This window comes from Carassius carassius, chromosome 14 (assembly GCF_963082965.1).
Source record: "Carassius carassius chromosome 14, fCarCar2.1, whole genome shotgun sequence".
Classification (NCBI taxonomy): Eukaryota; Metazoa; Chordata; class Actinopteri; order Cypriniformes; family Cyprinidae; genus Carassius; species Carassius carassius.
Genome location: NC_081768.1, coordinates 18507815 through 18534543, shown reverse-complemented (window position 1 = coordinate 18534543; position 26729 = coordinate 18507815). Strand labels below are relative to the sequence as shown.

The window sequence follows — 26729 nt, the reverse complement described above, 5'->3', positions numbered from 1 at the left end:
AGTATAAAATAAAATTCAAACTAAAAATTTATCCCACTCATGTGAATATTAAATAATAATGTACAGGCCTACTGGCCTGCAGAAAGGTTTTAAAATGAACTGTTCTCTCATAAAAACAAAGTGCATTTAGGTGAAGTGCATTTGAAAATGTTCTCTGTAGGACTAGAAAGTATATTACTTCTCCAGTATAGGCAAGAGGGTTATCACTTCTGGGGATGGGGACTTCAGACAGATAACCATCTAGCTGTTGAGCATTTGAGCTTGTCATCTACCTGACATTTGAGAAATATTTGAGAGAGTGTATTTAAATATGGCCAGTGCATAAATAAACATTTTTATCAAATTAAAGCAGAAATCTAGCAGAAATATGGCTACAATCTGATATTATGTATGTATATATATATGTGTGTGTTTGTGTGTGTATATATAGAAGCTAGGCGCTTCTCCGTCTCCACGTGGGTTCTCCGCATCCAGCACGGCCTACATCATTTCTCGTGCACGCTGCCTTATTTCTGCATCGAATTAATGGTCTTTATAACGTCGATCAAGCACATTTGCGATGAAGTGCAGAGGATCCGAAAAGATCTCAGATGAGACGTGTGCTAACAGACTCTATAAGACTGTACTTTTCTTTGTTTTCACTTCGTGGTCCATCTCAATCTCTTTGTTAGAAGACGCTTTAGTGCTTCGAATGAAGGAATAAGAATAGAGAGAATGTTCTCTATTAAGACCCACTGGTGTGAAGTGAATGTCGCGGGGAGCTCGTCTGCGCTATGCAGGTGCACGTGCAGGTCGCGGTTTCTGTTTGTGTCATCACAACATTTCGGCCGTGTTGTTTCGGTGATAAAAGTCTTTTGGCCGAAAACCGAAAATGCACTTTTGGGCCATTTTTTGGCCGAATATTCGGTGCATCCCTAATTTGTCATTTCGCTAAATAACATTACGGTTGAATCACTGATGGCAGATGGACTATTTTGACAATGTCTTTCATACTTCTCTGGAACACCACTAACTTATCACTAACTTATCTTTCCAGTGCTGATGCCCCTTGTCGTGGTCTTTGATCTTGAAATTAGCTGATGATTAATAAAATGCTGCTCATAACTGGTGCTTTCGTTTACATGAACTTTGTTAAATTTGCATATAGCATGGGTATTGAAGATCGCATGTAAATGTTTCCAGTGATATATCTTAAATTTGAAGATGACAAAAGTGCTTCTATAGAGCCTTAGGGACAGAAAACTTTGAATTTGATTTCATGGGTTGGCATCATATGCACTATTTTATTACAGTTTTATTCTTTTGGTTTTGACAACACACTTAAAAAGTATTAAAATTGTAAAGTTCTTATTTAAAGTTTGTCTGTTACAGGCTTTACACTGATGTGAAAAAAAATTGGTTTCTTTGTGTGTATATATATATATATATATATATATATATATATATATACATATTATACATTTCCTGTTTCCTGTGTGTGTGTGTGTGTGTGTGTGTGTGAGAACAAGTATACTTCTGAAGAAAACTGTTGATTTCTGTGTTTATATTGTGTTCTTAAATCTTTATACTAAACTTAATTAATTAACTGAAAAAACTATTCTACATTTGGGATGGCCTGAGGGTGTAGCAGATTTACATTTTTGGGTAAATTATTATTCCTTCACTAAAACACATAAGTAAGCTACAACACAAATGTGATGATGAAATGCTTTGCTTGTAAAGTTAAGTAACTCGTTTCCGCAGGTTTTCTAAGTAATTTCAAGCTTAAATAAAGAATTTAGAAAAGTACCAGCTGCAATAAAAAGCAGGTTTGCAAAGTAGTGCAATTCTAAAAGAGCACAATCACTGCACTCAATGCAAACATAATCAGTCCAATTAACAGTCATTTAAATGCAAACAGCATTTTAAAAGGTAAAAAGTCAAGAAAAGAGTTTGTTTATCACTTCAGTGTGTTTCATACACTGCAACAGGTTGAAAGGGCTGCCCTATGTATCCTCAAAGGGAAGAACAGAAGACCAACAGTTATGAGCAATTCCAGGAGCATTTCCAGAAAGGCTGCTGGTGATTAGAAAATTACCTAATTTGCTACTTTAATGAATTAAGTGAGTGGAGCAGATTTTAAGCCAGTGCTTTAGTGGCAGTGATAGATATGTGGACAGACCAGTATGTGTAAAGCCAGTCAAGTCTGTCCAAGCGAACTTGTGCACTCAGATTCAAGTCAAAAATGACCACTACCTAAGACCAGAACAGAACCAGCAAGGTCTGATGAGTACACAAGCCGTTTCTACTAACTGAGCTGCAAAATTCTGTGAAAACATACAGCAGTAGAGCAGCGCCAGGTGGAAGTGATAGTTTCTAGTCTACTTTTACTGTGGGAGGAATTTACTAAGAACGAGCACAATCCCTTACTTCCTCGCATCCTTTCGCCCTCCCCTGGCTCCACAACCTCCTTGTCTAAGGTACTGTAAAAGATATTCATAAAATAACAGACACCATCTGGCCTGCTGGCATTCGCTGCTCTTTATGAAGATTTAATGATGGCTAAATATTACTGTCAGCACTGAAAGGAACACTTTAAATCATCAACTGATATTCCTCGTAAAAGTACCAATGAAAAACCCACATTAGCCAAAGTGGCCAAAGGCCATAGTAAACCTATAGTGTGTGGATCATGCTCCACTGGGACAACGTAAGCCAGAGAGAATATCAAACAATAAAAGTCATAAAATTCATCGTTGGCTTGCAGGAGAAAAGTTGTGTATGTTAATTGGTGTTTAATATTTTAAGGTAAGTGCAATGTAAAACATGATGTGCACACTTTATTCTCCAAATCAGCCCATTATAAATGATTTTTTAAAGTGTTGTCAGCATTTACAGTGCCTGACTCTGCAGAAGAAAGTTTTGTGAACTTGAAGTCTACAAGCAAAAATCATTTAATTAATTTTTAAAGCTCTGTGGCACAGAACCACCCTGTGAGTGAAGAAATGTATGTGAACCACCTGATACCTTCAGACAGATGCCTATGGCCAGACATTATACTACAGAGGTCAAAGGTTTCAGAAGCAATCCATCAGAGGTCTTGCCTTGAGAAAGGTCATACTGAGGATATCTGTAAATCTACATTAGTCCCTCAGCTGTGTGTGCTTACAGATTTACAAATGATCTGCATAACTGCAGCAACACACTCTGTTTCAAAACCTTGCAAGCCGCCTTGCTGTACTGTATGCAGCCTACATAAACAGCTGCCTTCTAAGGCCAAAAGTATACTTCATTTTTATGCATTAGAAAAGTATGTGTAAATGATTTCAACAGTTTGGCTTTAACGTGTTGGTAACATTAGGTACGTTTACATGGACACTTTTTGCTTCCATCGGAATTAACTAATTCTGATTGACGACTCCAAACATGGTGTTTACATGAACGCTAAATAAAGTGATTGGGTTGATATGCGTGTACTGTCACAAGCTTCTGATTGGATTTACTCTTTTGACATGCATAAACTGCATGAATATAAAGAGTTTCCCGCTGCTGTCATACTGTTTTAAAAATCACACTTGATATTTATATATATTTATCTACTCCAGGTCCTAATTAGGCGACAACCAGCACATGAACTGTTGTGCTGTGCTGCTTACTTTATAAAGCACTAAAAGTGCCCCTTCCCACAACCAAAACGAGTCATCTGTGGATAATAGTCTTAAACAAGGACTGGTGGGACGCTGTGCTGCTCCACATGAAAGGGGAGTTTTATAATGAATTTATAAATGCTGTATAAAAACATCCCTTTATAATTATATTTCAAAAAATTATCAATGTATTATGTATTAAAATAAATAAAAATTAAATAGGCTCTGTCCCAACTGGCACACTTGTTGTGTAATGGTTCTCAGTTCCAGTCCTCGCGACCCCCTGCTCAATACGTTGCTTGCACACTTTGCAACACTTTTAAAGAGTGGCGCTAAAAGCATGTGAAGTTTTATCTGAAACATATTCACGAGTTCACAGTTACATATAATTAGCTGGAGTATGTTAATGCATATTTGATGTGCTGTCCGGGGAAGGACTCGAATGGCCCGATCCTATAATACCTAGTTATAAATGTTGGCCTTGTTGTACTTCACTAGTGCTCCTTTCAGCTAGAAGCCACCGTGAATTATATGGTAACTTTTTGATTTTTGTAAAAATGTAGAGGTAAATTTTTCCAGTTAGCCTGGATTGGCATTTAGGTTTCAAAAGGAGTGTGCTGCATTTGGGACATAACTGACATTTTGTTTGCTTTCCCATCTTTTTTTTCTTACAGGCTCAATGCATTCTGAAATTGTCGTTAGAATTTGACCAATGAAGGAATCTTAGAGGACTGCTAAATTATACCATTCAAACTGGCTTCATGTCTTTAGCATATAATACCTTAAAATCATGTCTACATAGGCAGTTCACAAAGTTTTGGAACAGAGCCACAGAAACTCACTTCCAAAAAGTGAAAAGTGAGAGCACTGATAAGGTGGTATGTGGACTATTTAAAGGTTGTGCACTGGGAGGTCTTCCATGAGGGTACCACCAAAGATCTGATTAAAGACATCGCACATGCTGTCACTGCATTCTGTGTGTCTCGCTTGCATATGTCAGCAATATTCTGGGAAATTTCATTATGACTCAACTGTGCATTCCAGTAGATCTCCACTGGCTTATCAGCTTTCTGTAATGAACTGTCAGTAATATCACACTGCAGCAGCTTGAACAAAACAATTTACAGTAACTGTACCACTGAGTGTGCATGCATTCTGTTTCTCATAACATGTCACTGGATCCCAGGGTTTTTCCTGCATAGAGAATTATTAGGCAGCCGCCTCTGCCAAATTTTGTGCCGGCTCTGGTTGTCAACAAAATTCAGACAGGCAGTCACTTGCAAACGTCACCCATATGAAAAAATTATTGCTCAGTGGTTGCTTTTCCTAAGCTCAGTAGACTTAGATGAGATTATCATATATCTCTCATTTAAAATCCCTAAGGAGAAATTGAAGTAGACACAAATGAGACATGAGAAATATGAGGGAAAAAAAGTTAAAACAGAGAATGTGTTGGAAGAAACAAAGAATATCTCTTTATTGTCTTGTTGCAATCTCTATCAAGACTCCATTATAGGAATATTTTATTGCTCAGTGGCTGCACTTTCTGCACAGGAGCAGGAAAGTACCTTTAGCTGCGATTCGAACCCATGCTGTCTGAGGTGCAGCTGTGCCTTTATGTCAATATGCTGCCCACAAAGCTATGGCTCTGACAGTGGTTACTCTATGCTCAGGATACTGAGGGGTGATTCTCTTATATGTCTCATTGAGATATCATCTTTGTCTTTGATGGCTTCAATTTTATTTTAGACGAAACATTAAACTTTTACTAATATTGTAAACACGAAAACTATCATTTAAATAGCATTAAACATTTCAGAATATAAAGGGTTACTAACTTTAAATGTTTACATTTATATTAAACATCCACACTAGTAAGGACTTACAAGTGCAAGACATTTAGCATAAAAGCAATACCTTTTTTTTAACAAAAATACCTTTTTTTTGCTTTTAGTATTAAAATATCATCTTGTACAGCCCATTTTTGCACGTATGTAAATATAGGTTATATTTCCTCTGTTAAATCATTGTGCAATAAAACACTGTCTACAGAAAACAACTTCAAATATGACACTTTACACTTTATCCACACTTTACCTTTAAGGAAGTACTAGTGTAATCAGAGAAAGGAGGTCACAGGTGGTTCATACCGATGTCATAGGACAGGAAGTCAGAGGAGAAGCATTTGGCCCCATTACTGAGTGAGGTGTCATTATGAGTGTTTCCCCCGAACACCAGCAGAACTCCACTGATCAGCACAGCGGAGTGGAGGTATCTTGCCAGACCGCTTTCCTTCAGAATAAACCTGGGGAGAAGCAAACACACATCTCATTAGCTATTGTAATGCAGTGTGTGGGTGAGTGTTTAGCTTATGGCATGGAACAGTTGGTCTGAAGGTCACTCTCCACAGGCTAGGTCAGATACGCAGAAGGACGCCATCAGTAATATTGCACCACAGAGACATCTACCCACACAAAGAAACGTACTCGGTTACTAACGTAACCTCGGTTCTCTCTAGAAGAGGGAACGAGTACTGCGTCTTAGCTAAGACGCTACGGGAAAAGTCTCTTTTCACGAAATACTGAAGCAAAAAATTATCCTTAATTTTGAATTTTTGTAAAGCGCATTTGCAGCAGTACACAGCCATAGGCGAGACAGCTCGCTCGCTCATTGGCTGCTCTGCAGCAAGTGCACAGCCTATCGAGCGCAGGCTGATGCAATATCAGACCAATTAGGACGCTTCGCGCCCATCACGCCACTTCCCGCCGAAACGGGTGTGGCCCAACCCTATAAAAGGAGCTCGAAAAGGCTGACTCACCTGATTTATTTCATCGCCGAAGCGAACCAGAGTTAATCGTACGCACGGCAGAGAACGCAGTACTCGTTCCCTCTTCTAGAGAGAACCGAGGTTACGTTAGTAACCGAGTACGTTCTCTTACGAGAGTTCTATCGTACTGCGTCTTAGCTAAGACGCTACGGGAACCCCATGTAAAACGCCGTGCGCGCAGGGATCACACACCAATAAACCTGAAGCAACGCCCAGGATATACAGTGCACAGTCACCCGAGGGACTCACAGAGAGTCCAGGACAGGAAAGGGGGGGAGCCCTCCGTCCCATATCTAGCAGCACCCGTAGATGCGGCAATATAACATCACACAGTCGAGGCAAGGCCTGACCAATGTGGCAATGCGGGTCTTACGCAATACTGCCCATATAACAGTCAGCAGCGCATAATGCTCACGAACTCAGAATTCCCATCAGGGCCCTGATTCGGCTATACCGACAGCAGCCTTGCTTGCAAGGCGGGAACCTCCAGGTTATAGAACCTGATAAATGCAGACGGTGAGGCCCAACCTGCCGCCATACATATATCCTGCAAGGAGATCTCAGTAGACCACGCCCACGACGAGGCGACACCCCTTGTGGAGTGTGCTCTGACGCCCAGTGGGCACTGAAGGCCCCTGGAAGCGTAAGCTAACGCTATGGCGTCAACTATCCATCTGGATAAAGTCTGTCTCGAAACAGCCATTCCCTTGGAACGTACACTGAACGAGACAAACAGCTGCTCAGTCTGTCGAAAGACAGCGGAGCGAGACACATAAGATCTTAAAACCCTAACAGGGCAAAGAAGACTCGAGTCTCCATCCTCTCCTGACACCGACAGGGCAGACAGAGCAATAACCTGAGCCCGAAACGGTGTGTTGAGGGACTTCGGCACATAACCGTGCCTAGGTTTGAGTATGACCCTTGAGTCATTAGGCCCAAACTCCAAGCACGACAGGCTCACCGAGAGCGCGTGCAGGTCACCCACACGCTTCACTGAAGCGAGAGCCAACAAGAATACTGTCTTGAACGACAGATGCTGGAGGCTAATCGATTGGATAGGCTCAGAAGGGGGACCCTTCACGGCCTCCAAAACCGCCGCGAGGTCCCATATAGGGACTGACGGAGGTCTGGGAGGATTCAGCCTCCTAGCTCCTCTAAGGAAGCGGATGACCAAATCGTTCCTTCCTATTGACTGACCGAGCACTGTTCAGAAAACGCTGCGATGGCCGCCACATAAACTCCGAGCGTGGATGGGGCCCTGCCCTTATCCAACAGCTCCTGTAGGAAGGAGAGAACCTCCTCACAACTAAGGGGTGAACATCCCCGAGCCGTGCACCAGCTGGAGAACACAGACCACTTCGAGGCATACAGCCGTTGTGTCGACGGAGCTCTATCCTGAGTGATGGTATTTAGCACTCCCACTGAGAGATCAGCGGGTAACCGTTGAGCGGCCACACATAGAGGGACCACAACTCCGGTTGAGGGTGCCAAATCAAGCCCTCCTCAACGGCACTGGCCACGGGGCGATGTCTGCTAACTGCATCAAATCTGGGAACCATGGTTGGTTCTTCCAAAAAGGTGCTACAAGCAGTATTGAACATCTCGTTTCTCTCACCCGTTCTATCACCTGCGGAAGGAGGGAGACGGGAGGGAAAGCATAAAGCGGGCAGCACGGCCATCTCCGTGACAGCGCGCTTTCGTCCTTGGAAAAGAACGCGGGGCAGTGAGCGTTTTCGTGGGACGCGAAGAGGTCCACCTCCGCCCTGCCAAATCTCTCCCACAACAGCCGGACTGTTTGCGGGTGTAGAGAATATTTGCCCGTGGGAATGTTGCTTCTGGACAGCCTGTCTGGACCCAGATTCTGTAGCCCAGGCATATGAACTGCCCTCAGCGAGCGCAAGTTGCGCTGAGCACGAACCAGGAGGCGTTCTGCTAACCTGTACAGGTTTCGGGACCCGAGACCGCCCTGGCGATTTCTGTAGGACACCACAGACATGTCGTCCGAACGGACTAAGACGTGTTGTCCCTTGATTCGGGGACAAAAGCGCGTCAGCGCGTTCTCCACTGCCAGCATTTCCAGACAGTTGATATGTTGGAGCCTTTCCCGTTCTGACCACAGGCCAAAGGACGGTCTGCCCTCGAGCAGCGCTCCCCATCCCGAAGTGGAGGCGTCCGTCGACACCATCTTCACTTTCGAGGAAGTCCCCAGGCTTACACCTGATTGGTACCAGTCGTTTGTTGTCCAGGGTTTCAGGGCTGTAACACAGCCCTGATTGACCTTGAGACGCAGTCGACCAGGTACCCGCGCTTTCAGCCAGAACTGCAGGGGGCGCATGCGGAGCAAGCCCAACTGCAGAACCGGAGATGCTGAGGCCATGAGGCCCAGCATCCTCTGACATTCTCTGAGCGAAACGGTCGCGCCGCAGCGGAGAGAACTCGCCACGCCCTGAATGCCCAACGCGCGCTGTGGTGACAGCCGCGCCGTCATGGAACGTGAGTCCAGAACTAAACCCAAAACAGTATCGTCTGACTGGGGTTCAGCGACTCTTCGTCCAGTTGACACTGAGACCGAGTTTCTCGAGGTGATCGAGTAAAACGGCCCTGTGCTCCACGAGCTCCGCTCGTGATTGAGCCAGAATCAGCCAGTCGTCCAAATAGTTCAGCACTCGCATGCCTCTGAGTCTGAGAGGAGCGAGCGCTGCGTCCATGCACCTCGTAAACGTACGAGGAGCTACGGACAAGCCGAATGGCAGGACTGCAAACTGGTATGCCTGGCCCTCGAAGGCGAATCTCAAATATCGCCTGTGAATTGACGCCATCTGTATTTGAAAAAATGCGTCCTTCAGATCTATTGACATGAACCAGTCTACTCTGCGAATATGCGCGAGGAGCTTCCTGGTCGTAAGCATTCTGAAACTGCGTTTCACCAATGCCTTGTTCAGCTGTCTTAGATCCAGTATGGGCCTGAGACCCCCGTCTCTCTTGGGCACTAGAAAGTATCTGCTGTACAGCCCCCCCTCGCTTTGAGCTTGAGACACAGGCTCTACAGCCCCTCTGCTCAACAGTTTTGATATTTTGGCCCGAAGTATGCATGCTACTTCTGTTTTGACCGTGGTTTCGACGCGCGCTAAAAAGCGCGGAGGGCGTCGAAAAAACTGTAGCGAGTAGCCTCTCCTTATAATGCCTAGCACCCAATCAGAAACCCCTGGAAGCGCTGAACATGCATCTGCATGAATGGCTAAGGGCTGGATGCAAAGCGCGCTCTGTTGACTGAGCAACGGCGGCGCTTCGGTGTGCTGTAACATGGGCGTTACGCCTGTGGCATTTGAGGCAGGGAGCGCGCTGATCACAGCGGGCAGATCGCTCCTCCTCGACCCCGTCCCGGCGCTTAACCGATTGAGGGAGGGCTGAGCGGGTCCCGTGGGACTCGTGATGTCTGCGAGTAACTGTGGGCTGCAAGTGTGCACATTTACTGCTTTCGACTCGCTGTCTGCCTGGGCAGAGCGTACGTGCACGGGTTTCGTTTTTACAGAAACCACGCGCCGTGTGTGACAGTGTTTGTGGGCACTGAGGAGTGGGCACGTTTACTATGCAGTGCACGCGATCGACTTGAGTCGCTTTCATGGGCGCGAGCCCTGTGTGAAGGGCTGTGCTTATATGTGGAGATGGGCACTGAGCAGTGGGCATCGTCACTACATTTATAGCACCATCGGCCGTGGCACCAGAAATTACCCCTTTTTCGGGAAATATCTGGGGGGGGGGGGTTTGTTTTTTTTAGGCACAAGCGGGCCACCGTAGAGGCTTGCGCATTGCAAAAGATGCTGAAACAGTCACAATCCCTAGAACTGAAACAGTGGCGCGTTTAGGTGAGAGTTCGACCGTGGCGACTCGTACACCGGCGCTTTCCTAGGATGGCTTCGGGGCTCCCGGCTTCACCGTAATCCTCTGCCGCGGTCCCCGCGGCGCGGGACGACGGCCGGTAGAGCGAGAACGGGGGTCTCGAGCTGCGTTGCTGAAGCTGTTGTGATAACAGCTTTTGTGTGCAGGCAAGCGGGCAACTGTGAAGGCTTGCGCGTTGCAGAAAACGCTGAGACAGTCACAGTTCCTGGAACTGAAACAGCGGCGCGCTTGGGTGAGAGCTCGGCCACAGCGGAACTCGTACACCGGCGCTTCGATGAAGCAGCCATCGTGTGCAGTGCAGACGCAGCCTGCTCAGCAGCAGAAGATTCGCGCGAGCAGAGGTGACGTCATGCAGCAGGCTTTAGATGGCAACACCGCTTTCGTCCGCCGTCCAGCAGAGGGCGGAACACAAAGGTGCCTCGCTATCGCCTGTTCCACCGGCGGAAGTGACTGGTAGTTCCTGTTTTTAGCATCATCCAATGTGGAGAATGCTAGTGAGACAGACGAGCGAGTTCGCGCTGAATATGGAGCGTTCCAAGCCTTTGCCACCTCTTCGTGAAGCTCAGGAAGACATGAGGCGGGCTTTGAGAAGTACGCTCATCCGAGAGGAAACTACCATCCAGCCGGGAACGAGAGGGGGGGCGCTGGTGCAGACCACTCGAGGCCGAGACTCGTCGCGGCCAGCGTGAGCACTCGCCTCGCCTCCTTCTCGATGTCAGCTCGTTTGCTGGTCTTCTGAGCAGAAGGTGCGAGATCCTCGGAGCTCGCCCAGCCCTCACTGCCCGAAGCTAGCAGAGTGCGGCGCCTCAGCGCAGCGGAGAATGCAGACTCAGAGAAAAGGCCAAGTGAGTCCTCAGAGTCACCATGGCAACAGCTCGCAGTGAGGGCATCCGCCGTCAGCGAGCGCTGCATGATCTTCACCCAGGCAGGAGACACAGATGACGTACCGGTCTCCCTCGCTGAGTGGGGCTCTGACGAGCCGCAGGAAGGCATCTTAAAAAAGACGCAAGCTCTTTTACGTGTGTGTGTCGCAGGGCGAACACACACACACGCATAAAGAACAGCTGGATATAACAGAATTGAAAGGATATGTGCGCCGGACCGCGCAGCAGGAAGGGCAGTAAGAGTCATTTGTTTATGAATCAGACTGCACGGGGTTGAATTTGTATGTTTTTGAAACTTTTGTTTTTGAAATCAGTTGTTCACTTGTGAATCAGACCACACAGGCCTTGCTGTTTGGTTTTTTGATCCACTAAAAAGAACAAGGTCCTAAACGCCATTCATTAATAAAATAATTTTCTTTTTAGTTTCCAAAAATATACAATATACAATCTTCTCTAAAGTTCTAACTTCAAAAAGGTGCAATGGGTTCTTAAAGTCATTCACCACTTTCCATCTCATGTATCATACCTGCTTCAACCTCATTGTGTTTGTATGTGTGAGAATAAGCACTTTGTGTCACTCTGCATCCACTCAGCACTCCTCTCTACACCCTGTCAAACACCCCAAGCCCTGTTAGCAAAGCGTTGTTTGATGCATTGTGCAGCTCCTTTCACTTACTTTGCCAATCAAAAGCCAGAGTGAGGAACGCACAGTCAGACACAGTGTGTGTACAAGTGAAAGATCCTTGCGTTTAAGGGTAAGATAGCTTTTAGAGACAGGTTTCACTGTTAGGCCAAGCAAACAGACAGTAAATGTAAAGGCGAAGGGGGAAAAAAAACTGGGTCTCTTTTTTTAATGTCTTCCATCTGCAAGCACAGAAGACAGTGACGTTCTAGGAGAAATGGATACAAAAGCTTTCTTTGTGCAGCGAACAACTTTTAAGAGAAACGTCTTTAAATATGAAAAGGAACGAATGCAAAAAGAAACCTCAAATTAACTTCTACCACTACTTTGTGCTTTGTCTAAGCTTCAACAAGTGTTCCATAGAATTCATAAAGTCATCGGTGGTACCACTGGGTTCAACTGTAGGCCAAACACTACATTAATAATAACAAATGTCATAACATTTCCAAGTTAGTTTTGGAGTTAAAAGGGAAAGGGTGTAGTATCTGCACCATTGGCAGCACCAAATGTGGCTACTATCCATTTGTTTGACTGACTAGATATGACCAGATTTGAAAAAATTGCTGGAAACTGGGGGAAAAATGTAAGGTTACTAATTTACAGTGCCCTCTTTACTCATAGCATGTAATTACATGTTACTTGTTACATGTCATTATTACTCTGTACATTTTTGTTTATTCCAACCACCTATATTTGATGTACAAATAATTTTACAATTTAAAGAAATATCCTGTCTTGCTTGAAAAATACATATATTTACAAAATATATATTCCTTGTTTTTAAAACTGATCTCCTTGATAATGAAAATAAAAAGAAAGTAAAGGTAAAAGATGAATGTTAACATTTCTATCATCCATTTAACACCTTTCCAAAATATTACTTAAATATATAATTACACTGTAACAAGGACAGCTTAAAGAGATGTAACCAAAAACAGTAATTCCATTTGGTGCACAAATTACACACTTCCTTGCTCTCAAACCAGCCTAAACTGTTTCTTAGCTAATCTTACTTGAATTAAACTTGAATGAGTTGAAGTTGATTGAGTTTTATATTATTTATTTTAGCTGGATGGCAAGTTGAAAAATACCCAAACCAGCCAACATACTAGTCTGACCAGGCCGGCAGACCAGTTACAGTTAGGGTAAGTGATTTCGGACAGGCTAGCAATAGCAAGCTTTGAAAGCATAAGATCCCACTCTCCCTACAAATCACTCTCCCTACAGATCACTCTCCCTACAAATCACTCTCCAAAGCCACGCCTCCTACAAAACACATGAGTGCGCACAAAAAGACCAGAGGCTAACCATCAACACAAGAGGCTGCGCTGGTGAAGGCTTCAATGCAATGCTGTCAGATTACTTCATGTCTATTTAACCGGTGATAGAACATTAAAATACAAAGCGCATAGTATTACAATAATAACGCCTTCCATTCTCACTTGGTCTGCAATGGCATACTGAAACGCACTGATGATGTATCATGTGTGCGTGAACAGAGTGCACAGAGGTATGCAAATACAGACACTAACTGGCAGGTAGGACAGTCTTTCATAGCCCTCGTACTGAGGCATGATTGGAAGAAAATGTTATGGTAGTATGCTTTCCACATACTATATAAATACATATAAATACATTTAGATCACTTAAGATCACTTAAGATCTGTGCAGTTCTTTGTCATAAATACAGTTTACAAAAGGTCATGAGGGAGCAATCGGTTTCTCATCTACTGTAAAGTTTTCGCTCTGTTCACCGCTCATCACAGCACAGCTGTTTCCTCCAGCGAAAATCTAGCCCTTAACACATATGAACGCATACTTTAATTACACTTATTTAAATATACTTCATTTAATTAAACATACTTTATACATACACTACGGTGCAAAAGTCTTAGTCTTAGGCAGTCTGTTGTCAGACTGAAAATTTCACTAATTATTATTAAAATTAATGGCAAAATGAATGTTTGGAAATGTAAACTGATATTTCCTACTAACATACTAAAGCAAAAGATTTAAAATAACTGGCTTAAAACCCTTTTTTGGGGGTGAAAATACTAATGTGCCTAAGACTGTACTTTACAAAGACATTGTTGCTACTTTATAAAGAATGACCATACAGTCATTCACAGAACTGATTAAAGACAGTGACAGACAGCACTCATTTATCTAAATATCAAATTGACTGACAGAGATACAGTAGAAACATTATGTGTGGTTTTGTACTAAATAATGACCCAGAACATGAAATACATTCAACCAGCATAACAAAAAAAAAATTTTGAACTAAATCCTGCCTTTAAAATCAGCACTCCAGCGATTTAAAGGCATAGTTTATTCAAAATTGAAAATCTCTCATAATTTACTTACCCTCATTTTATTCCTGACCTGTATGATTTATCAAACCTGTATAACTATTTCTTCTGTGGAACATAAAGGAAGACATTTTGTAAAATGTCACTGTGTTTTTGTCCATACAACAGAAGCCAATGGTAGCCAAAACTGTTTGGTTACCAACATTCATCAAAATGTTTTATTTTGTATTAGCAGAAGAAAGAATGTCAATGATGACAAAAAATTTTGTTCATTCATCCATTCATTCCTTAATTTTTTGATAAACTATCCTATTTTTTGCTGTTTTCCAGCAGGATTATTAAAAAAAAAGATAAAACACCTGTTTGACATGTTGGAATGGTTCCTCTTGGACTAAACCTCCAAAGAACAAAGCCTGGCAACAGTAACCTGGCATCATTAATAGTGTCACTACTAGCTTATTTGTAAATGTTGTCATACTTCACACATGTTGGAAAGTTTTGTTTAGCACACTCATTGGCTTAGTAAAGATGTGATTCCTGCATACATATGTGCTTAGGTCTGATTTACATGTGGATGAAAGTATCTGTTCTTTTTTTGAGGGGGCAGAGTTCAAAATAATTAGTCAGCCATGTAACAATACACAGGCACACACACTTTTCATAGTATAACATGTACACCGTGTGGATACTCACCAGGTGTGTGTGTGGACCTGATAGCGGTACAAATGATCCACTAGGCCGTATTTGTTGGCAGGGAGGGCTTTGTATCCTCCATGGACATATATGGAATGTGAAGAGCTGTCATAAACGCTGCTGTGGCCATTTCCTCCTTGCACCAGTGCCCCATTCGTCTCTGCCACTGACCAGGAGTTAGTGCCTGACAAAGAGTTAAGACTTTACTTTCAAAAACTCATATGTACAATATATGCTAACAGTATAACGCAACATGAGAAAGCAATCTTTCTTTTGAGAAAGAAACAGACAGAAAGAAAAATATCCATCTTTAAATAATACTGTTATTAGCATAAAAGTCAGTGTAAAAGCTTTCAAAAACATACAGCGGTAATTACAAAGTACATAGTGACAGATGGTAATACCATATATCACAGCACTCAATGATTTGCATATTTATGAACCATGGCATATACAAGGACCTTTAAGAAACATAATAATAATAATAATAATAATAATAATAATAGTAATAATACTACCATTCTCCAGGCACAGAAAAAAAGTTTTACTATAGAAACTGTGTCTTGTTATTATCTTCGTTACCCTATGTATTTAAGTCTGTGCGTTCTGTCTTTGTCGGGTCTATAATGTTATATATGTGTGTCTTCAACCATTCCTAGTGTGGATTTCCCCTTGTACTACTTTGCATTCAGTCTTTTTTACTTCAGCAATTTTAACGGCGTTTGACGATGCTGCACCGAAGTAACTGTTCTTGATCAGGGGGCAAATTACCATCACCCCACTGACCTCCCAGACACCACTGGACTGAACTGGAGAGAGGCGATCCAGAGCACAACCAGACCCAGAGCCCAGCCCTTCAGCACCCCGTTACATGGAGTGCAATTTGGTGTGTGTGGACGGCGCACACCAGTCCTGAGAGCCCCGAGTCTCAGAAATGCCCACCTACCCTCCCGCTCCTGCCTCCTCCTCTGCTGTCGTTTGGCAGCCCCACTGCTCACCCTCAACCCACCATCTATTCAGTGCGAGAACCGCAGTTCTGCCAGTCTCCATCATCCGGGTGGCAATTGCCTCCACCCTCTGAATCCCAGACTCCGCCTTGGCCCCTGTCAACCCAGCGGCTCCGCCAGGCTCCCTCGTCCCTCCAGCTCTACCTTGGTCTGTCGTAGACCATCCGTCGCCTGGAAAATCCCCTCCTCTGGCTGTTCTGTTCCTCCTCAGTCCTCTGTCGCTCCAGCTTCACCACGACCTTCTGAATCCCCACCTCCATCTCGGTCGCCTGAGCCATCTGCTTCGGCTTGGCCCTCCAGATTCTCCCCGATGCTCTGGCTCATCGGCTCTCCATCTCTGCCTTGGGCACCTCCCCATGATCCGCTGCTGTCGGTCGGTCCCCTGGAGTCGTCAGCCCTTCCTCCACCATTGCTCCTCCCTCTGTCGGCTACACCGTGGGTCGCCTTCATGGCTGTGGCCTGGGTCCAGTCTGGCTCCGCCTGCTCCAAGTCCCTCATGGCTCCTCCTGGCTCCTCCTGTCTCCTACCTGGCTCCTCACTCCATTGTCTCCACCCGGGACTGTTTGCCATCCTCCTCCTGGTTGTCCTTCCTCCACCCGAGCCTCCTCCTAAATTCCCACCATTTCTCCTTCTGGGAGAGGGCGAGGTGTAAGGATCATGGACCTGTTTTCTTGTGTTTTCCTAACCCATGTGCTCCTAACCCAGTTTCTCCAGTGCAAGATTGTGTTCATGTCATGTTCAGATGTGTTATTACCCTCGTTACCCAATGTATTTAAGTACCAGTTAGTATGTTCTGTCTTTTTTGGGTTTATAATTTTATGTACAGTGGTGTGAAAAAGTTTTGGCCCCCTGCCTGATTTCTTATTTTTTTGCATGTTTGTCACACTTTAATGTTTCGGATCATCAAACAAATGTAAATATTACTAAAAGATAACACAAATAAAGACAACATGCAGTTTTTAAATTAAGGTTTTTATTATTAAGGGAAAACAAAATCCAAAACTACATGGCCCTGTGTGAAAAAGTGTTTGCCCCCTAAACCTAATAACTGATTGGGCCACCTTTAGCAGCAACAACTGCAATCAAGCGTTTGCGATAACTTGCAATGAGTCTGTTACAGCACTGTGGAGGAATTTTTGTCCACTCATCTATGCAGAATTGTTGCAATTCAGCCACATTGGAGGGTTTTCGAGCATGAACCGCCTTTTTAAGATCATGCCACAGCATCTCAATAGGATTCAGGTCAGGACTTGGCTAGGCCATTCCAAAATCTTCATTTTGTTTTTCTTCAGCCATTCAGAGGTGGACTTGCTGGTGTGTTTTGGATCATTGTCCTGCTGCAGAACCCAAGTTCGCAGATGGCCGGACATTCTCCTACAGGATTTTTTGGTAAACAGCAGAATTCATGGTTCCATTTATCACAGCAAGTCTTGTAGGTCCTGAAGCAGCAAAACAGCCCCAAACCATCATACTACCACCACCATATTTTACTGTTGGTATGATGTTCTTTTTCTGAAATGTGGTGTTACTTTTACACCAGACGTAATAATAAACTTTATTTTCTATAGCGCCTTTAAAAGTTACATCTCAGAGCGCTTTACCAAGGCATACAGTAAAAATACACTGAGATTAACAATCAAAGAAACATATCACATATATGCTAACCCGGAAAAATAAGTTTCAAGAGAAGATTTAAAAATACTAAGGGATTCGGTCTGTCTAATTTCAGTAGGGAGAGAATTTCCAGAGTGTAGGTGCCACAGAAGAGAAGGCCTGGTCACCCATAGAGCGTAAACGATTTATAGGAATAGTTAAAAAGACAGAATCCGATAACCGAAGATTACGCCTTGGGGTGTAGACAGTTAAAAGTTCAGTCAGATATTCTGGAGCTAAACCATGGGGCCTTGTAAGGAAGTATAAGAATTTTAAAATCAATGCGAAACCTGACAGGAAGCCAGTGTAAGGACTCGAAGACTGGAGAGATGTACTCACTTGTCAGGATTCTGTCAGCTGCATTTTGAACATACTGCAATTTGTTTAGAGTAGATTTCGATTACTGCATTACAGTAGTGAATTCGAGAAAAGACAAACATATTGATCAGTTTTTCAGCCACGGAAAAAGATAACATGGAACACAGTCTTGCCATATTTCTAAGGTGAAAAAATTCTACTTTAACCGTGTACTGAACATGAGGATCAAAAGATAAGTTTGAATCAAATACCACCCCGAGATTTTTTAATTTTGCTTGAAACTCCATAATAGACCCATCCATCGTTAAGTTTAGAATACTAGATTTACATATTTGATGGGGTGAACCAATCAGCATAACTTTAGTCTTGTCACTGTTGAGACAAAGAAAATTGAGACATCCACATTTTTACCTCCAATATGCAATGTTGAAAGGCAACAGCCGAATTATCACCAGGTTTTGAGTGAATGTAAATCGGAGTGTCATCTGCGTAAAAATGAAACTTAAGACCAAGGGGATCTTAGAAATAGCCCAAGGGGAAAAAAATGTACATACTAAAAAGTAAGGGACTCAAAACTGAACCCTGTGGAATACCAAACTGCTCTGAGCCAATATTGGACCTGCAACCACCCAGGGACACAAACTGCCTATGATCTGACTGATCGGAGTATTTTCCCAAAAGTCTTGGGGATCATCAAGATGTTTTCTGGCAAACCAGAGATGAGCCTTTATGTTCTTTTTGCTCAGCAGCAGTCTTCGTCTTGGAACTCTGCCATGCAGACCATTTTTGCCCAGTCTCTTTCCTATGGTGGAGTCATGAACACTGACCTTAACTGAGGCAAGTGAGGCCTGCAGTTCTATGGATGTTGTTGTGGGGTCTTTTGTGACCTCTTGGATGAGTCGTCGCTGTGCTCTTGGGGTAATTTTGGTCAGCCAGCCTCTCCTGGGAAGGTTCTCCACTGTTCCATGTTTTTGCCATTTGTGAATAATGGCTCTCACTGTGGTTCACTGGAGTCCCAAAACTTTACAGGTGGCTTTATAACCTTTTCCAGACTGATAGATCTCAATTACTTTCTTTCTCGTTTGCTTCTGAATTTCTCTGGATCTCGGCATGATGTCTAGCTTTTCAGGACCTCTTGGTCTACTTCATTTTGTCAGGCAGGTCCTATTTAAGAGATTTCTTTATTGTGAACAGGTGTGGCAGTAATCAGGCCTGGGTGTGGCTACATAAATTGAACACAGGTGTGATAAACCACAGTTTTAACAGGGGGGCAAACACTTCTTCACACAGTCACATGTAGTTTTGGATTTTGTGTTCCCTAAATAATAAAAACCTTCATTTAAAAACAAGTTACTAGGAGTGCTACTTGGGTACTGATGAATGTATTCCTATGGTGCTCTTCAGCTAGGAGATCCAAAATGTTTCCCAAATAAACAGTGGTTCTGAGGCACTCACAAGGAATTTAAGTTTAAAAGCCTTTATTTAAACTTGGCTATCCATTAAAAACATGCCAACATGTTTTGGCCTCTGCGCCCTTCTTCATGGCAAATTCTAAATGGCAGTCTGTAGACTGCATGCTTTATATTTGCATGTGGTCACATGACCTAGAAGCACAGGTGCTCATCTGCACAGGTATCACCTGACAGAGCAATTACAACAAGTTACTTTACATAAGTCAATATTTTTCAACTCAATTTCCTGCATCAAGATAGTTTAAAATAACAATATAAATAGATACATATAGCAAAAGGTTGCTTTGTATAAGACAAGTTACAGAAAAAAGTTACATTGTGAAAAATACATAATTTAATTTCATGCTCTAATAAATATGTGCAGTCTCAGATGTTGAATAATTTTACAATTTCTATGTTTTACCACTTTCCACATCAAGATACAATTTGAAATATCAAAATAGATATATACATATAGCAAAACATTGACATGTGCATATAGTCAGTTAAAAAAAGGGAAAAATCCAATTTCAAGTTTAGACCAGGGTATTTATTAGCTTTTAAATTATAAATCCAAAAGGATTCTCTTTGTAAAAGTTTTTTGAGTCTATCTCCCCCTCTTGGTGATATTTTAACATGTTCTATCCCAAAGATTTTTAGAGTATCGCTACTTCCGTGGTTCACCTTTGTGATGTAGAGCCATAGGCTATTGGTGGTTACTTGTTCTTATAGCATATTTGTGCTCTGCTAATCTTTCTTTAAGCTTACGCTTGGTTCTTCCAATATAAAAACAGCCACAAGGACATTCTAGTCTATAGACAACAAATGAGGTATTACAATTAATAAATGAGTATATACTGCATTCATGATTTGATGTCACATCTGTAAAAGTATTAGTCTTGACCATATTGTTACAATGATTACAGTTTCAACACATATAATTACCTCTAAGTTTTATAATGTACAGGAGGCATATAGCTTTTCACAAGACTATCTTTTAAAATAGGAGCTCGTTTAAAAGTGATAGTAGGTACCTCCGGCAGTGCATCTCTCAAGACGCTATCACTTTTTATTATGTCCCAATTCTTCATTATTATTTGCTTTATCTTTTTGGCTTGACTTCTGTATTGTGTAACAAAATAAACTTGGTTTGGCTCTTATTGTTGCCTCTGTTTCAGAACCAACAGCTGTTCTCTACTAATTTCATTAACTCTACTGTATCTAAGGTCTTGTGTTTATATCCTCTTTTCTTAAACCTTTGAGTCATGTCTTGAGCATTTTTATCAAAAACGTCTTCAGAGTCACATATGCATTTAATCCTTTGAAACGGGCCAAAAGGGATATTCTCCATTAACCTAGGTGGGTGGTAGCTTTCTGCCCTCAGTATTCAGATCAGTGGGATTTCTAAACACACACATGTGCAATTCACCTTTATCATCTTTTGATATCTCCATCTCCAATATTTAAAGTTGTTTGATGATCTGAAACATTAAAAGTGTGAAAACATCCAAAAAAAATAAGAAATCAGGAAGGGGGCCAACACTTTTTCACACCACTGTATGTGTGTCTTCAGCCGTTCCTAGAGTAGATAGCCCCTTGTTCTAGTTTGCATTAAAGCCTGTTATATTGATTCATGTCTAAAGAAAAAAAAGAGAGAAAATACTGCAGCAGCGGCCAGTGGAGACCAGGTGTCAGCAAACTTATGAGTATTGCAAGCATTGGTGGTTCAGTGGTAGAATTCTCGCCTGCCACGCGGGAGGCCCGGGTTCGATTCCCGGCCAATGCAAATAATACATTTTAACTTGCTACTTTCAAATTAAATAAATAAAAAATACATTCTTACATTACAACTAACTTTAAACAAAAGTTAACATTGTGACGTAACTACATCTAACATGCGGACATTTAGCATTCTAGTCTGATTTCAAGACTGTAGTTAGCTGCTCGCTGGTAGAACATCTGTGATGAATTACACATGACTAAGTGTTACAGAGACAGAGGGTCCCAGAGTTAAGAAGTCTCTGCCTTTCATTGCTTTCCTGATTTGTTACATCACTGTATTTATACCTATATCTAAAGTTTAAGAAAACTTCTCTTCAAATATTGCATCATGCTACTTTCACCAAGTTCTTTATGTCATAAATTTTAACAGATGTGTAGCGGAGTGCAATTGCCATCATTTTCACCAGCTCTAATAAGCTCATGTATTCATTTAGAGAGTATGACCAGAGACAGAGTAAGAGGGGGAAAGCGAAAGCATAAGAAAGAGAGATTTAAGTGGAGTCTCAACAGAGCTCAGACACATTAATCATTGTTCAATCCCAGACAGTGCATTTCAGGTACGTACCACCACTTCTTAATGACCTAAAGCACAAGTGTGCGTTTGAGTGGGTGTGTGTTTGTGTCAAGTCAAGTAGAAAATACCACTGAAATAAAAAGAAAGTGGAAAACCTTCACTTTAATGAGACTGGCCATGTCAACTCACCATGTCATCACTAAAGCTCTGCACTAATTAAATGTTATAAAACACTGCCATCTGCTGGAAGCCAGAGGAATTGTCTGCATTTTTAAATGACTGAATGATTTTCCGACTGACATCAATGCAGCAGCCTCTGTCATGAAACTACAGGCTCAGTTCATGGGAAGGATATTTTTCTCAATAATGCAATTCTGATTCAATTTCAAGGCATTACTTACGAATGTTGCACTCCTGGACAAGGCTGATATAGCTGTAAATGGGTGAATAGCCAAAAAGCACCACCATGATGGGTTCTCCATTCCTGTTGTCCACTATGTGAGCAGTATGTCCCTCCACAGCGAAGGGTTGGACCTGCAGCCCAGGGCTGGGTGTTCTAAGGGACCAAGAACGGCTGCGTGTATCAAACAGCCACAGTTCATCTGTTACATTCCCGGAGCCTGCCTCCAGCTTCCCACCAAACATGTAGATATCATCCTGTAAAGGATAGAGCAGAGACATTAAGATGATAGGATGAGTTCTTGTGACATTTATTCATTTAGCTGACGCTTTTAATCCAAAGCTTGTGCAAGCATGAGGTATTGCATCACCTCAGGCTGTGCAAAAATTGGAGTCCAATTTACCCGCTTTGCAGTAGCACATATTCTCCTGTGTAAACAGCCAATCAATACACTGCACCTGGAAAGGACTCCATGGAAAACAAACTCAAGCCTTGTGACACCGCTGCATCTCTTTAACTAACAAAAACAAGACTTTAACTTGAGCGTATAACTACGGAAAACTAGTCACTTTACTATCGCAACGTGGTGTTCACAGATTTATAGTTAAGAAAGGTTATAAGCTGATCCCAGTTCAAAAAGTCCAATCGCCTGAACCTCAATTAAGCTATAGGTGTCCTGTAATAATTACATGAAAAATCATGTAATTCATCACAGTAACAAATTACATTTAAAGATATATTCAAATATTACATTTTTGTTTTTAACAACTATGTCTACATTTAATTGCTCAGAAATACAGAAAAATATATTCTAAAATATTACAATTTAAAATAATGGTTGTCTATTTTTTATATACTTCAAACTATTATTCATTTCTGTGATGCAAAGCTGAATATTCAGCATCATTATATTCCAGTCTTCAGTGTGACATGATAATTTAGAAATCATCCTAATATGCTGATTTATTATCAATGTTGGATTCAGAAAAAAATTAGCAGCACAACTGTTTCCAACATTGATACCAAATAAGCATATTAGAATGATTATGACACTGAGAAGTAATGGGTGATGAAAATTCAGCTTTGCATCACAGGAATAGACTGTTTTAAATTACATTAAAAAAGTCAACCTTTATTTTAAATTGCAATGATACTGATCACAATCTTTTGAACGGCAGTGTATACATGCATAACATACAGTATGTATAAATGCAGCCCTGTGTTTTGTACTTTGTTGATATTCGAAGGCAACGTTTGGCCTAAAGACTATTGAAATGGAAAAGAAGTTTTAGAGGAATTCTAGATTCTAGAATTCTAGAGGAATTCTATTAGAGAATTTTTTTTAGCTCAGATAAAAGTGCACACCCGCTTCATGATTCATGAAACAGTAAGCAAAAGGCCATCTCATATTCTGCTGACTGAACTCATATGCATGTACACACACACACACACAAGCAAGCACAACCTCTAATCCTCTGCAAGTGCACATTCAGTAGCCTTCAACTGCATTCCTATCATCAAAGTGCATTCGACAAATAAAGACATCTGCCAGATGACAGCTTAGTGAAACACAGACGTGTATTTTGGACAAAACAATGATTTTAATTTGTCCATTTGCCAGGGACCTTTTGCCACAATGAAAACAACCAATTTATTTATTTAAAACATAATGTGCACTGCGCATGCAAGAGAAAGATGTAGCCTATATATGCACAATAAAGTGGCCACTAGACTGCTGTAAAGGTATATCCACTGCTGTATTATACTAACTTCAAAGCAGCCCAGTAAAAACCAGTTTACACTGTGGACTGAGAGAAAGTTCCTGCTTATTTCCTTCAGACTCAGTGAGCGTATCTTAGAAACCATTAGCAGTATAAACATTCTATTGAATCCGCAGACATTATCACAGGCTCTGGCGGTGAAAATGAACACCCTGCGGTGGAAAATTTGTCGGAATGTGATTCACAGTTGTGTATGGAATAACTTCACCCCATTTCTTAAATTAAACATACATCTCAGTTGTGCATGACAGCATGCATCTCAGCCAAAATTAAATCCAGTTGTAGTTCATTATCTGAACAAAATGAAGCTCATCCAAACAAAAAACCTTAGCTAGAGGGATGGCAGTGGCTTTCTATTTGCTTTTTAGTTTTTTTGTACATACTAGGGATGCAACGATACCATTTTTTCAGAACCGATCCGATACTGAAATTTCTGAGTATCTGCTGATACCGATCCAATTTGCTGATACAGATTTTTTTTTTTTTCAATCAATGTAGAATTTCTATACTTCTCTGTAGGCATGTCAATCATTTCCAAATCAAACGGTCATTTCCATGATCAATTGACGTTTAAATTAACAATCAATTAATAGATTAATCATTAACCTTAATGCTGCAAAATCTGTCTATTGCAGCCAACTATGGCAGGATGTGCAAAAGTCACCCACACACACAACGCTTTCTCACTTGAATTAAAGGGATTTTAGTCTGAATAAAATGCTAGTAGCAGGATTATTAAATTAATAGATGCGATTATGATCATTTGATAAAATGAAGAGAGCACGACGTACGTTTGAGGTCATTTTACTTTGTTGACTGTTTTCTATCCCACACGGAGACCACTGAACACATTTCTTTAAATGGTTTTGTGGTGCTCGTTGAAACCGTATTGTCATTGTCGGTCACAGCGCCTATTAATTGCAGTTTTGAATCCAGCAATTATTTATTTACAAATTATAAGCTCAGTTTACGAAAAGTGTGGTATAAAAGCTTTGTTTATTAGAGGAATAATAGGTTAACTAGAAAATGTTAGATCGTGATCTTGCCTCTGGTGCAGTTTGAGCCTATAGCCTTCATTTATGTGGCTTTGTTCTGGTTTGCCGGTTGGTAACGAATTTCCACAAATTTCAATAACATATAGGCACTGTTTCTTTTCCTAAATCTTCACAGTCTAACCCTCTTATTTCACAGGTTTATTTTATTATCTTTCACTTTTAATAATTGTTTTCGCATCTCTTACTGTGGTAAACATGCGGGAAGGGACATTAAAGATTTAACGAATTAAGAATTTGTTCGATTTATTAATTTGTTTCCTTATTTCAATTAAATCATGGGTTATTTAGGGAACAACATTAATGAAACATTTGCCAAAAATTAATAAGTCGTAGGAACAAATGAACAAGTTGTATGATAGCCTTTGTGTCCTGTGTCCCACAGTCCTGCAAAGCGCACGATATGAAACAATTATCTGGGGAAATGACTTTTCTATTTCTTTCCATGTTGAAGAACTTTTGTGTTGTTTCTATTTTGATGTAGTTTTAAAGTTTAAATCACATTAGAAGCTTAATTTGTACATTGTGAATGATTGATGATGCTTATTCTGTCAGCGTCACTTCACAGCCGCTCGCACATCTTGAGTGAACCGCATGCACCCCATCAGTTAACTGACCATCGACCGCTTTAATCAATTGCATCTTTTTTCGACAATTAATTGATCATCGATTAATCGTTGACATTCCTACTTCTCTGTGTTGACCTGATCATCCCTCTTTTGTGTTAATCACAATCTACTACATTCAAGTTCATTTTTATGAAAAATAACAAATGAAAAAATATATAAACATAATCTATGACAAAAATACTATTATAAACTAGGTTAGTGGATAATTCAGCAGCAAAAGATGAAAGTGACGTGACATTCAGCCAAGTATGGTGACCCATACTCAGAATTCGTGCTCTGCATTTAACCCTTCCAAAGTGCACACACACAGCAGTGAACACACACACCCGGAGCAGTGGGCAGCCATTTATGCTGCGGCGCCCAGGGAGCAGTTGGGGATTCAATGCCTTGCTCAAGGGCACCTAAGTTTTGAAGGTGGAGAGAGCACTGTACATGCACTCCCCCCACCTACAATTCCTGCCGGCCCGAGACTCGAACTCACAACCCTTCGATTGGGAGTCCGACTCTCTAACCATTAGGCCACGACTTCCCTAAATTCAAAGATACTCTAAATTCTAGAAAAATCACGGGTGGATAATAATATTATAAAATCTAGTGAAATATTTTATTTACAAATAAAAGTGAACAAATCTAAAATCTGGTAAAATGTTACACATTGCTCTTTGTTTTGTTGTCAAATTAATTCATGAAAAAACAAGTATATACATTTATACAGAAATCTAAAAGACATTTATTTTAAATGTATAGCACAGTAATAAAAGCAGCAAATGATGGATAGGACAGAACAATCTTTGATTGCACACAAAAGTATAATAATACTAAAGGCGCCAATACATCCTGTGCGCAGAATGATGAGCTTGAGTTGTCACAGTAAGGAGGCTGCGCAGCCCTCCATGTCCACAGAGAAAAGTTAGTAGCTACAACACACATGCGGCTCGGCTCGAGTTCATCCTCAGTTCTCTCTTCACAGCAGTTCAGTCAGTGTACACTGAGTAAGTGAATTACTCCAGGATATTGGGGCCATCCTTAAAAATATTCTTGTTTGCCGACCCTGTCAATTTAGGACCAACTTTTGCTTTTAGTCCGACCGACTTGACGATTGTAAATTTGCATTAGGATCGACCAATTTTTTTTTACTCTTCAAACAACTAATACAAAACCAATAAAATAATATAAATTATATTTTAGTAAGTATTGTAAATATATAAATTGCCTAGA

The 26729-nt window shown here is 41.5% G+C and overlaps 1 protein-coding gene and 1 non-coding gene across 2 annotated transcripts in view; one reads left to right on the top strand and one right to left on the bottom strand.

The window, feature by feature from the left end:
- atrnl1a (attractin-like 1a) overlaps nt 1-26729 on the bottom strand; it is a 375666-nt gene that overhangs the window by 308596 nt on the left and 40341 nt on the right. The window contains exons 8-10 of the mRNA XM_059566501.1: nt 22051-22306; nt 14925-15108; nt 5777-5931 (exon numbers count right to left, since the gene is read on the bottom strand). Coding sequence (XP_059422484.1) covers nt 5777-5931; nt 14925-15108; nt 22051-22306 — 595 coding nt within the window. The remainder of the gene's footprint in view (nt 1-5776; nt 5932-14924; nt 15109-22050; nt 22307-26729) is intronic.
- On the top strand, nt 21069-21139 carry trnag-gcc (transfer RNA glycine (anticodon GCC)). Its single transcript has one exon. It is a non-coding gene; the product is annotated as a tRNA-Gly (tRNA).